This window comes from Juglans microcarpa x Juglans regia, chromosome 6D, assembly GCF_004785595.1.
Source record: "Juglans microcarpa x Juglans regia isolate MS1-56 chromosome 6D, Jm3101_v1.0, whole genome shotgun sequence".
Taxonomy (NCBI): domain Eukaryota; kingdom Viridiplantae; phylum Streptophyta; class Magnoliopsida; order Fagales; family Juglandaceae; genus Juglans; species Juglans microcarpa x Juglans regia.
This window is the reverse complement of record NC_054604.1, coordinates 19,140,201-19,153,947: the sequence shown is the minus strand read 5'-3', so window position 1 is coordinate 19,153,947 and position 13,747 is coordinate 19,140,201. Positions and strand designations below refer to the sequence as shown.

The following is a 13,747-nucleotide window of genomic DNA, read 5'->3' as shown; positions in this document are numbered from 1 at the left end:
CTTTTATTGCATTTGCACGAGATACAAAGATTTGTCAATGAAGAATCCTTATCTAAAACAAGTAAGGAATTTTGATTGATAATTTGACACACAATAGTAGAAGTTGGATGGTCTAGCCTCCGATGCCAATTGTTGAGTGAGACATGTTCACCTACTAGACCAAGTGGTCGAGATGAACTTGTAGCAACTGGTATTGGAAGTGGATAAACACCATCTTGACATCTACCTCGAAGCAGTGTCATTCCTGTGCTCCGATCCTTCACAAAGAATTCAAAAAGGGTGAAACTCAAGAAAGACATTGTTAGCTTTTGTAAAGGAATGCACAGAAATAAGATTTTTATGAATTAAAGGAACACATAGAGTATCGGGTAAATTGAATGTGCAAGATTTGGAAGGAATTGACATGGATCCAACATGTGTAACACGCAAACCTAATCCATCCCCTATAACCACTTCATCAATTCCATCGTATTCAAAGTGAATAGAAAAATTTAATAAGTCTGAGGTTATTGTGTGGGATGCTACCGAGTTCACCAGCCACTTTTTGTCCGAGGCACCTCCATTAGTTGCACAATTTGCAGATGGTGAGCCTTTGGTGACTGCCAGACATTGCTTGGCTGTGACCTTGTTCAGCACATAGTTGACAGGTTATAGGTGGCTTTCCTCCTTTGTCTCGCTTGGAAAAACGTTTGTCACCATTGAAATTTCTCCCTTGCTGTTTTTTGTTGTGGAATTTACTTTGATTGCTACGGCGTTGAGTGGAGTTGGCTGTTGCTACTAGATTAGCAGTAGCAAAGTCCATTCTTTTGAGATAGGTTTCATGACCAACCAATAAATCATGAAGTTCTTCAAAATTTAGAGTGTTTTCTTTAGCTCTAATGGGCGCCACAATATCCTTGAATTCTGTCCCTAATCCATTGAGAACATACAATGTGATGTCATCTGCCGAGAGGGGTGCATCAATTACTGTAAGTTCATCTGCAAGCATTTTCACAGATTGAAGAAATCTCTAACAGATCGATTGCCACGCTGTATCAGCGTGAGATCCTCCTTAAGCTGCAAAACTCGAGTACGAGACTTGTTGGCATACAAGCATCGAAGTCTCTCCCATGCTGCATGGGATGTTGCCACAGATGCAATCAAGGGCATCACAGTCTTAGAGATGAGGCAAATATGGTGTGAAGTAAGAGTTGATCCTGCTCGTACCATAACTTGTATGCAATTGATGGTGGCAAATTGAGGTCACCGCGAGATAGGCAACGAGATGTGCCGTCAATGAATCCCATAAGATCGTATCCAATGAGAAGAGTGACAAACTAAGCTCGCCAGGAAGGATAATTGGTAGGGGTAAGCTTCAAAGGAAGTTGGGTGCTGGCATCGATAGATACCAGGGGCTGTTGTTTTGTCGAAGAGTTTAATGTAGTGTTGGATACTGGAGTGTTGGAGCTGTTGGAAGCCATAGGATCGAGGAAAAAAAAAATTACAGTCTTGTTAGAAAAGAGAGCTGTCTGATACCATAAAGAAGATAAACAATTGATGAAAATTGATTTTTAATTGTATTCATGTGTAACTACTGTATATATACAGAGTATTACAAAATGTAAATAAAAAAGGAAAGAATATAAATATAAGTTATTACAGTTTACGTTACTCTATAAATGGAAATATATATACAAGTATTTTGGCCTAAAATCATGCAAGTAACCGATGACAATAGGCTGTGATGATCTGATATTATTTTGAGCCATTATCTGTAATAGATCTAAGGTCATGACACTTCCAATCCTACCACCGATTGAAAAATACGGAGTTATACACCCAGAGCCAACCAAAATCCTAAGCAAGACATGAAAAAAGTAGGGAATAATGCAAGAGTAGAGCTACTTACCAGTTGGCACGGCCAAGACACAGCAGATGCGACATGGGAGGTTTATTCAAAACTGAAGATGACTTCCCCCACCTTGCGGGCAAGATGTTTTAAAGAGAGGGGGGGGGGGGGGGTTATGTAACAAACCTTTGTCGGAGCTCCTTCAGGCGGCAGAGATCATAGCAACAACAGCGAGGAAGGGTTAGTGCAAGGAACTATCAAGACTTGAATAGGGAACTAAACTGAAGTCTTCACTTCAGATTGAGTAGGAAGCTTCTATGGGAAGAAGCATATGGGCTAGACTTCGGGCTAGGGCCATTCACATAGTGGGTTACGAGTAAAGAGCCGTAGTTATGGGCCGCAGGGGAGCCCAAGGCTGTTGGGGCTTTATTCTTTACTTTTATTTGCTTATTTGTGTTGTTTTGAAAAAGTAAAAGAAAACCTAATTTTTCCCTTCTATCTTCTCTTTCCCTATTCTCTCAACTCTTCCTGGAGGCACCCCCCTTGAAGAGAGTTTCTGTGTGCTTTCTATTATAAGCCTGGGGTGTTGCAGGATCTAACTGATTTGTAACAGAAGGACTCAAACGATGGAAGTTAAAAGTATTAAGAATGAAAAAAAATTCATTTTTAGAAGACAATTAATTTCAACCACATGGGTTATTTTAATATTTAACCTTAGAACATAATATAATAATATTTTTATGGTAAAAAGTCATATATGTTATTACAAATACGAAATATGTTAATTTTCCTTGTATAAATTAATATATAATAGATTACCAAACTTATTATAGAGTTTTAATATACTCGAGTAATTAATTATTAATGAGTTTATGAAAGTGTGAAATTTCTGCAACAAAATTTCTTTCATTTAAGAAAATAATATTATAATCAACGACTTGGGGACAACCTCAAATCGTTCAAAAAATAAATAGTGAACAAAAAATATAAATCGATTGCAGTAAAGTGTTGGTGAAGGAAGACCGACTAATGGAGGAAATGGGTATCCCTCGGTGATCTGGGTTTGGGAATCAAATCCAACTTAAACCGGCAGTGGGGTAGTTTCTGCCTAGGCTCTCAAGATGAGAAGTGCAAAAAAAAAAAAAAAAAAAAAAAAAAAAAAAAAAAAAAAAAAAAAAAAAAAAAAAAAAAAAAAAAAAAAAGGAAACAGAAAAGGTTTTTAAATAAAACTTAAATAAAAAAAAAAAAAAATAGATAAGCTGATGCCAATACCATTGAGACCCAAATTCAAAGAACAAAATTTCAGCTTCCAATTTGGATATTTTGTTTAATTTTGTAAAACATTAAAACCATGAAAATTAACAAGCAAAACACTAATTTTTGCAATTCAATCTGTGCTATCTTTCCTTTTCAGACCCTACCTTCCCAGGTGAACTGTCTGTTTCTCAATAAATGAACAAATGAACTGTACAAAGCTGCCCACAGTGTTTCCTTGCTTTATAATAAAAAGTATAAACTCCCGAACCTCGAGTGGTAGTGGCTCCCCGCACCGGCACATCCAAATAAAATTTCGGCTTTGACATAACTGAAAAACTGCGCCAACCATATCTCTTCAAACACAACAGGAGGGGATAACATCGTTTGTTTCTTCTGAGGAGTCGGGTTCGGGCACATACCACCATTTCGCACTTTGAAGAGATCGAGGAGAAGGATTGTCCCAAGTATTCTATTGATCACAAAGAACAAAACTTCAATATTTACATTTTCCATATGTCGGCTCAAAGTTCCACTTCATGAAGGTCATCAACACTGCCACCATTCATTGGCATGCGCATCAAAGAAGACTCATTTGGCATATATGTAGAAGGGGGCATGCCCAAAGCTTCCCCTAGAGTTTTTGTTTCAGCCGGATTGGGAGGGCTGAATGGATCACTGAAGCTTCCACCCCAGGAGGCTGTTCTTCGCGAGTTAGGAGGGAGAGAGGCCTCGCCATTTGTTCCCACACCCTTGCCTGGGATGCTACCCATACTCGGGAACCTCTGCATGCTCATTGATGATGAAGGTATGGGAGACTGGAAAGAGTCATATGCAGTAGATGTGGAAGGATCTTCATGGGTTGCAGTGTCTTCTTGCCCATTTTCTGCTATGGCCTCCATTGTCTGTTCACCTGATGATGCTGGGGTGGGAATGAAAAACTTTGCATTTGCAGCAACAGCAGGCTTAACAGAGGGCACAGAAGGTGACTGGAACAAGTTTGCAGGGCTTCCACCACCTTGGTTGAAGGTGTCCACATACCTGCCAAAGGCCAAGAATACACTCTACCGAGATTAATTTGTGGTCTCCAATTTGTTGTTGGAGATAAGGAGGAAAGATAATGGACTTTTATATAGGTACTCCAGAGATTTTCACAAATTCAGTAAAACTCTCCACTAACCAAATAAATAAAATCACACAACCCTGATACTCCAGTAAAGTTTAAGGTCACTTTTTCATTAAATATCTTTGCAAGCTTCCTCTTTAAAAACCAATAAAGCTCCACTTTCACTTGATTCGATTATTACCATCACCTCATAACAGGGTTGAACTCCACGTTATTCAATCATGGAATTAGCGTAACCATTTATTTGGATAAAAAAAAGAAAGGAAACAAGCAAAATTTTCTTAGTTACCTTGATCGTACACCCATTCTTCCCCGAGCCGAAAACTGATTTGAGCTGGAAGGACCATATGGGATTCCTGAATTATGTTCTGAAGGAGTTTTATAATATGGGCTCTGATTCATTGGAGTCCCTTCTTTCTGCATTGCGGATTTCAAATGGTAATCTGACATACCATTCTGGAAGGCTGCAGTTGTTGGAGGCGGTGCAAAGGAAGCTTCCTCAGCTGGGAGCTCCACACCTTCCTCTACCCATCTCTTCTGCTTTTCATCGTAATAGAATTTGTTCTTTTCACCTAGCTTAGCCTTCAGCAGCAATGCAGAATAAAAAAGACCATTTAAAAGGGGTATCAAGAAAAACATAACCATACTCCAGAAAAAGACAAACATGAAAAACAAATGGAGAGAAGTCTAAAAAATAACAATTTCCAAGTCACTACCTGTCGACCCAGGCGCGGCCTTAAAACTAGCCCAACAGTCTTTTGCAACAACTGAGAGCCAAAACCAAAACGAGCAAAGCGTGATGACCCAACTGAAGCTTTCCCTTGGTCATTTGATGAGGTCATGTCTTTCGATGAATCGACCTGATCCCATCCTAAGTTAGTAAAATTGCAAATTTTATTCAACCAAGTACACATAACGAAGAATTAGGTACAGATCCCCAAGTTGGGAGACACTCTTACCTGTCTTGGAGTTCTACCAAAGTCTGGTTCTGAAACACTTCTATTAACCATTGTCATTCTATTACCATCAGCCGTCCAATCACTTATGGGCTCCATTGAAGCAGAAGGCATTAATGATGAAATGGCCATTGTTGACTGACTAGTCGAAACTCTAGGGCCGCTGGGCTGCGGATAGTGTTCATTCCCAGGAACACTCCCTTGTGATACTGATGGTGCAGGTGGTGGTAGGCCCCCAACAACACGATGGGCAGTACTATCAAAAAAGTTGAGCAATTTGCCAACTAATTTTGTTGGAGCCAAATTTGCAGTGTATCCACCCTGCAATAAGGATGTTCATTGCAAGGGATCAGCAATAATAGCTTAAAAGTCAATAGAAACACTAATAGGAATAAGTACCTGTTGATGGGCTCTGATCCTCTCCTCAAGAGATAGAACCAATTGTTTCCATGTTTCCACTTCAGGTGCTCGAACAGTCTTCAAAGACTTCCATACCGCTTGACAGTATCTGAGTTAACCAAACATGTTTAAAAGGGAAAAGAAGGACGACAAAATTGCATGAAGCATCAAAATGAAACAATTCCTACTTACTTCAAAGAGTCTGAAACCTTCCCCACTTCAACTAGCATGTGTGCATATATGAGCTTATATGGTTGAAATGGTATCAGGATAAACTGAGAGTTCCCAAGCACCTTGGAATATTCATATAACTCGGTCCTCTGTCCAATGTCATCAGGTATCTTCAGTATGAATTGTCCATAAAGCATCATTTACTATATAAATTAATGTAAGGGAATAAGTGCTTGAGAAAATGGAAAAGACGCTGTGATTGACAACCACAAGAACATCTGAGCTTAGGCTAATCAAAGCTAAACAAGAAATGGGACAGTGAATCAAGCATATATGGCCATTACTTAGAAATAATCCTACAATGACAGCTGCAAGGTGTCCAACATAAAAGGTGCAACTACAAGGAATTTTGAGTTTATGCGCACAGACATAAAATAAAAAAAGCTCTAAATATGTTTAGTTTCTGTCCTGCAATCTCAAAGAAAGTTAAAACATCTTGCAACCACTAGAATTCCTGAACTAATAGATGCACTAGCAACAGAGTGTGCTGACTGGAATCTAAAAGCACCTGAATAGCCTCTGGACTAGCGTAGGTTCGAGGACATTTCCAGTGATCTGCTCCAATTAAACAGAGTCTGGCACTGTCCGAGTATGACTCAAAGTTTGCTTCCGCAACTAAATAGCAGATGTGCGCAGCAGTAATCTGAAACAGGACTCAGTCTTTAGGTTCAGGAATAAAAATTGTTTCCAAAAGAAAAACAATAAACAGTATAAATCATAGGACATGATACAGTACCTCACTTCTTTCCTTCCACAAGCAATCTCCAAGATGAATGAGCACAAGTTCATCATCCTTTGTTCTGTTTGCAGTTATTACCGCCAAATTTTCCTCCCAGTCATCAAGCATAAAATTGGCTCCACTCTGTAATTTCACCATGAAAAAATAAGGATATGGTTCCAAGTCACAGATGCCAACAGAAGAATTTGGTAAAATTTCAAAAGATGCCAACAAGTAGCAGCTAGATCAATTTTGCACTTTGGGTTAAAAATTACAAAACCTCTAATAGTTTTGAGGGTATGAAGTGTACTTTTTCCTATCATCAAGTTTCACAAATGTTTTTTAATAATTTTTTTTTATAAGTAGTTTTGAATGAAAGAACTATAGTAATGTTAGTCTTCGAATTTTACTCGGAAATTGGTTGAGTTTTCTTCATAAAAAATTTCAAAAAGATGAGTTAGAAATGGCCCATTTGGACCACCTCCTTGCTAGGTTAACCATCTGAGGCCCATAACTCATGTGGGCTCATACTAGTTCATTACACAGCCAACTTGGCCAAATCCCAAACGTATCTAAAACTTATCACTTGGTAAAATTTGGATCAAACAACCTATTGAACATATCTTCGACATAAAATTCTTCTTTTAGCTTGTCCTTAATAGGAAACCTCTGCCTGGATATAGCTTAACCTTTCTTTTCTTAAATGCCAAAGTGTATAATTGCGTAATGTGAAAAAGGAAAATGATAATGTAGCAACAACTACAACAATGGAAAATTCTTAAATCAATACATCACCTGGGCAGGCTGTTGATGCATACTAACAGCACCCCGAAGACCAGGATCAGTTGTGCCCGAAGAAAAAACTTCTGCGGGTTGCCCTGCAATTAGCAGGCATAAAGTACGAAGAGGTGATCCAGCAACCAGCTGGCGAAGCGCCATTTGCTTCACAGTATCAACATAGTACTGCATTGGTCCAAGCCGACACCGCCACCACAATGAAGAGAAAGAAGATGAAGGTGAGAAGATGTAAGCTCAAAACTCTCTCTACCAAACAAATGCAAACATCTGGATTGACTGAAACGGACAACAAACCTGATCACCAAGCTGTGAAGCAAGCACAAGTGCGGGTCCCCACAGCTGACCTTCTTGTGCACATTGAAGGGCCTCTTTCTTTCTACCAGAAACCAGGAAACTTTGTACCTCAGACGCGGTTGCCTGTAAAGCAAGTCAAAATTTTACAGGATTGTAAGAAATCGGGCAAAGTGGGGAAGAAAGGCAAAGCAATTTATCACATACCATTATTTGTCCTTCAGAAGGCAATTTCTGCAAACTGTGGCTAAGAGCACCATACTCACTGAATTGAGTACCATTCCTCTTGGCAGATGCAAAAAGTTTAGCAACTGCTGATTCTGGAGAATCATTTTCCTATTGCAAATACAGAGCAAAGACATTACCAAATGCCCTATTTATAATATCCAAGGCCAGGCTGTTCTTAAAGAATACAATCGGCTGGAAGAAAATAACAGAGAAGATATGACTGAAAATATATACAGGAAAGATATGACTGAGGGAAGCATGCCAAATCAAAAGTTTTTATAATATAGCAATAAATGCAACCTAAAATAATTTTTCACTGTATACCACCTGTGTACTTGTGCTACCCCTATTCTTTTTCTTTTCAATAAAATTTTATTTTACCTACGAAAAAAAAAATTCATGCAAACATGAGAAACAAAAGTATTAAAATAATCAAGAATTATCTCCGCTTCTGAAAGCATCACATGAGAAAGGAACATCAATGGAAAATCCCAGTATTTCTATATTCATACTTGGAAGCAACCTGGTTTTACACCAGTGAATTAACAGATGGATTTCCTAGATGGTGTCTAAGAACCCCCTAGAAGAATGATGTAACCATTTGTTTTGAAGACAAACCTATTTACTAACAGCATCAACTAAACACAATGTAGCCTTAATCCCAACTAATTAGGATTTCCAAATGGATGCTTTTACCCCATTTGGCCCTATATATAGCCTTGTACCTAATAAGTTCTCTTATAATCATTTCGTATATCATTGAGAATTTTTTTTTACGTCCTTGTAGCATCAATAAATGCTATAAATAGAATAAAAATGCAAGTCTTCTTAGCTGTTCTCGTTTCATGCCTCAGCTTTTGGACCTACATCATTCTATTAAATGAAAGAAAATGGGAAGGACATGGGGCTATGGTGAGCATTTATGTCACATAGATTATTTTACTCTGTAATCTTATGGAGAATACTCTACCATATATATGTCATTAACCAATGAGGCACTTGAGTACTCTAATCAAGAAAACATGGACATATTAAAACTAATTTAAGCCAAACTAAACGGCCTTGGCAATAATTTACAAGCAAATTTAAATTTTAACTCCTAAAGGGTTACCAAAATTATGAATTTGCAAAGGCCACATCCCACAATTTTTCATGCACAACAGGTAGAAGTTGAAGGCCTATGAGTCATTGGTCAATCTTTCAAGAGCACAGCCAGCAAGGAAGCAAAAGCACAGTGAGAATTCATCACAATTATTGTTCTTGTCTACTACATTCGGGTATATAATAGATGTTACAAATTTCTCATCAAATAAAAGAAGTATAATAATAAATAAAGGAAAACGTTTGACTTACCCTCAACACAGTGTCGGCACCAAAAGGAGATCGAAGTTTTCCATAATGTTGGCAAGCAATTTTAAGCAAAGAGAGAAGCAACCTCAATAGTTCACCTTTTCTATAATCCACATCAGGTGATTCACAGCTTGTTATCCTCTCGTCAATCCATTTGTTCAACTCTTTACTTCCAACACTAGCACCAACCAATGGACCTGGAAAGGATTGTTGGCACAAAGCACGAAAATAACCAGAGGCACCCAATCCACAGCTTGACATATCAGTGTTTCCCATGACAACTTCCATCAAGTTCATTATAGAAATTGAGCCTCCTCCAGGATCCTTCACATAAAACAAAATTAGGTAATTTGCTCTTTCATATATCAATATTAGCATGATCCCTTTGGCCAACTCCCCAAAAGAACCGAGAGGAAATAACAAATATATTGGATTCTAAATAAGCAAAATGATTCACTCAACAAATTATACAGCAATTTGATGTTTCAACAAATTTTTTTTTTCCACAGAAGATGCCTTATGGGACACCATGTTCAGATAACACAGAAAGGACAAATTTTAGAAAGATATTCTTATTTCCTCGTCTCAGTTTTTGCCAACCCAAAAAAGCATGAAAAGAAAATCGAAAGAAAAAGGAGAAGATTCCAAGGCCCCAACCTGGCTTCCATACGATGAGCTACTGAGAGAACTTTTATCCTTCATTACAATGAGTTTTCCGCCAAACCCAAAAGTTACCAGGGCATGTGGAGGACGCCCAGCAGACGATCTTCCAGCATTGGGAGCATAAGTCCGATGGCCACTCTCAAACGATTGATGTGAAAGATTTGGGGGTTTCTGACTGTCAAAGTAATTGTTCGAGAATTGTGTTTGTTCATCTAGTTTTGTATTTGCCTGATTAAACTGCTGGCTAAAGTTCCCATCAGGGATAAAGTTATTGAAATCAACAGCACCGTTAGCCTTACCATGAGCCTGACTTGCTCCATTGTACATTGAAACTGTTCCGAAGGAATTCAAGGACTTCTGTTGGTTAATGTTTAACGAAGAGTTGGAACCATAAGAATTATCCAATTGCTGGTTTCTACTCAAAGTCGAAAAAGCCTCGTTCTCTGGAACAGTTTCAGCTGACCATGCATTCAAATGTTGCTGATAATCATTGCCATAGGTGGCAAAAGCCTCACTCTTTGGAACAGTTTCAGCTGGCCACGCATTCAAATTTTGCGGATAATCATTGCTATAAGCCCCAGTCCAGCTTCCATCTGGGCCTTGGCTACCAAAACCTTGTTCATAATTATCAGCTTGCATGTACCCGCCATATAAGCTATTACTATTCTGATGAAAACTACCATTGGAAACAAACCCATTTTGATGCTGCTGATCATGGGCCTGTGCCGTCGACTGAATGGAGGCAGTGTAGGTATCCAATGCCCGCCATTCTTGTGCAATTGTGTCGTAATACCAACCTGGGTACTGAGGATCAAAAACCATATGCTCCGGATACCCGTTATTACCTTTGCAAACCTGACTCCAGTTAGATACACTCTCGGTCGTGCTAGTTTCAGCCACACTTTCTACAGCTGGCTGAGCAGCGTGCTGCAAGTAAGAAACATCCGTTTTCTGATCATTAACATCACCCCAATCACTTCCTGTATGATGAACATCAGTTGCCATAGTATCATTACTATCCACTTGATGCCATTGCCCGGTATTGGGGTCGTACTTCCATCCCGGATACATATTTTCCCAGGACTGACTACTATTTAAATCCTGCATATTTGTACTTTGTTCCATTGATGCACCATAAACTTGACTCTCCTGATAATTTGCATAATTAACAGAATTATTCGTACCATCAGCTCCATATTCCTCCTGGGCCGATACAGTTTTTGCCTGGCTATTCAAGTTATCACCGACATCCCCCTGGAAAGTACCAGAATCCCCACCCAAATCATTGAAAAAATCTGAGTACGATCCGAACCCTTTACTGCTGTTTTGCTCCGAGCCCGCGTGAAAAGAATTCCAGCCCACCTCCTTAACCCCAGACCCTCCGGATCCACTGCTCTTGCTCATGGTCGAGTCCGATGTGAATTCAGATCCTATCCCATCATTACTAGACTCGACTATACTATCACACCCAACCGAATTCGATGAAACCAATGAATTCCTCTCTTCAGCGCGAGCACCCAACGACTTTGCAGCGCCATCCACGTGATCCTTTTCGGTTTTCGCTTCGAATTCCAACATGCTATCATCGCCGCCGCCGCCGCCGCCCAAATCCCCAAATGCATTTCCAACCTCAGCGATGTTCAGGTTCGAGAACGCTTTAGCGTCGTCAGAATCATTACCGTCAGTGAACTGGGGGTTTGATCCGGTTGTGGTAGGCCCAAACTCATCGCCTACCAGTTTATCGAAGAAATCCTCGTCCGTCTGATCCTCCACCTGGAATGGAGGATTCGAAGCCATTTATCAAACCCTAACCCTTCCCGATCCCACCAAAATCCGCAAAATTCCCCGCCGACTACAGCCCCACCCCCAAATTTTCCAGGAAGTAACAACTCTTCTAAAAGCGAAACCTCGAAATCCGAGCTGAAAGATTAACAAAACCTCGAGATCCAAATCCGAAACGCAGAATCTCACCTCAAAATCAGAGATTCCCCGGAGCCTAACCCTAAATCAAAGATACATAGCCCTTGAACGAACAAGATCTACGGTTGTTAAGGTAGTTGAAATCCTAGAGCCATAAATCAAGAAAAAACCATCAAAATTATGCTAGTTTCGGCTTGAATTCAACGCATAGAGTTGAAGCCAAAGTAAATAATTAAACAAAATGCCAAAAATAGCTTACAGATCGAGAGGAGGAAATGTCGAAGAGAAACAGAGAGAGTATTTGAGCAGAGGAGAGCCTCCGATCTCGCACCCACCAAGATCTTCGTTTATTATTTATTATTATTTTCTAATTTCTCTTATTTTAGTTTAGATTATTATTATTATTATTATATATTATTATTTCTTTATTTACCGCCAGAAATATTTGAGGAGCGTAATACGTGGGCTTGTGCATGCAAATTGCTATGTTGCACCTTTCTAATATTTTTTTTTTCAAAATATAAAATAAAAAATAAAACAAATTATATATACATAGCACATGGAAAGGTTACCGTGGCCACATTATACTCTTTTTTCCTTTTTTTTTTTTTTTTTTTTTTTGACAATATCTCCAAAACATCAATTTCGGTAATATCTCACAAAATATCAAAATCAGTAGTGCTACTCCGCCCAGCGTTTACAGTTGGACGTATCATTAGTGCAAAATAAAAATTTTAAATATTTTTTAAACATTTTTAAATATTTTTTAAAATAAATACACAAAATTATTAATATTCATTTCTTTAATCATTAATTTAAAAATTTAAAAATAAGATAAAATCAATGACTCATTTTCTCTTAAAAAGACAAAATGGCTCTTAAAAATCTTCCAAAAAAAAAAAAAAAAACCAAACTACAACTATTAAATTTTAGATTTAAGCTTTTATATAGCAAGTTCCTTTTCAAAATAATAAAAATTAACCTAAAGTAAAATAACGTTAAGAAAATAAAGATTATTTCTAACAAATAAAAGAATTAATAAAATTTTAGAAATAAGAATTTTAAAAAGGAAATTAACTTTTCCGTTGTTTCAAAAACAGATCATTTTAGCTTTAAGAAAATAAAGATTATTTAAAAAAACAATTAAAAATGAAATAAAATTACATTTTTCATGTTTTTTTTTATTTTTTTTACTTTAAAAAATATATACAGATTTATTATACAATAAAAATAATTTTAAAATCTACTTTAACACATCAAATCTCATATAAATATATAATAATTTTGACAAGTCAAGTATAAACTTTTATTTAGATATTATTTTGATGTGGATAAAGATTTTCTTCTATTTCGTTAAGAGTAATACTAGATATAATTTTAAAGTATGCAAGTCTTACATACTTATTTAAAAGAAAAAGTAATGTTAAATACAGTTATTGTGTGTGCAAGCACATCTTAATTCTTTTAAAAAAAATAAAATTTATTATTAAAAAATTAAATTTTTTTATGTAAATCTCATATTTACTTACTTTTTTAAAAAAGATTACTCAACGCTTTCGTATTCACACAGTAAACATCATTTCTCTAAAAGAAATAGAGTTTATTATTAAAAAAAAAATTTTTTTTTTTATGTAAATTCCAAATTTACCTATTTTTTGTTTTTTTAAATGTACACAAGCATTGTATAAAAACCACCTCGTTTATTGGAAATTTCAATTCGCTTGACAATTTACAATGGGATCTTGTTAAACGGTGTGCACAACCTTCAACGTCGTCCTTTAACAGAGAAATAAATCTGTAGATAAATTTTGTAAATGGAAGTTTATAAAATGATGTCATCTACTTTGAATTAAAATTTATCCTAATACCATATAAAAACAAAATTCTTTATAGATTAAAATATTATGAGATGAGATGAAATGAGATAGTTTTAGATGAGTTGAATAAAATATTATTAGAATATTATTTTTTAATATTATTATTGT

At 37.2% G+C, this 13,747-nt stretch overlaps 1 protein-coding gene across 2 annotated transcripts; it reads right to left on the bottom strand.

The window, feature by feature from the left end:
- Nucleotides 1-3,114: 3,114 nt before the first annotated feature.
- Nucleotides 3,115-12,178, bottom strand: LOC121234040 (protein transport protein SEC16B homolog). Of its 2 annotated transcripts, XM_041129841.1 has the most exons (14): nt 12,022-12,178; nt 9,837-11,907; nt 9,183-9,503; nt 7,809-7,937; nt 7,605-7,727; nt 7,308-7,475; nt 6,531-6,656; nt 6,303-6,437; nt 5,756-5,883; nt 5,564-5,672; nt 5,168-5,485; nt 4,925-5,068; nt 4,498-4,790; nt 3,115-4,123 (listed from the first exon to the last, which is right to left on the bottom strand). In XM_041129841.1, the coding sequence occupies exons 2-14, from the start codon at nt 11,637-11,639 to the stop codon at nt 3,607-3,609; spliced, it is 4,314 nt and encodes a 1,437-aa protein (XP_040985775.1). In that variant the 5' UTR covers nt 11,640-11,907; nt 12,022-12,178; the 3' UTR covers nt 3,115-3,606. The 2 variants fall into 2 exon arrangements, with proteins under 2 accessions (XP_040985775.1, XP_040985774.1); XM_041129840.1 differs by having other exon boundaries at nt 9,837-12,092.
- Between the last annotated feature and the right edge of the window lie 1,569 nt (nt 12,179-13,747).

What these genes read in the sequence shown, in the direction of transcription:
- LOC121234040 (XM_041129841.1), bottom strand. Translation starts at nt 11,639, where the DNA reads ATGGCTTCGAATCCTCCATTCCAGGTGGAGGATCAGACGGACGAGGAT. An exon ending in TGTGGAAGGAAAGAAGTGAG is followed by an intron (nt 6,438 to 6,530) that starts GTACTGTATCAT and finishes GTCCTGTTTCAG; the next exon opens with ATTACTGCTGCGCACATCTG. An exon ending in GGCCGCGCCTGGGTCGACAG is followed by an intron (nt 4,791 to 4,924) that starts GTAGTGACTTGG and finishes TTGCTGCTGAAG; the next exon opens with GCTAAGCTAGGTGAAAAGAA.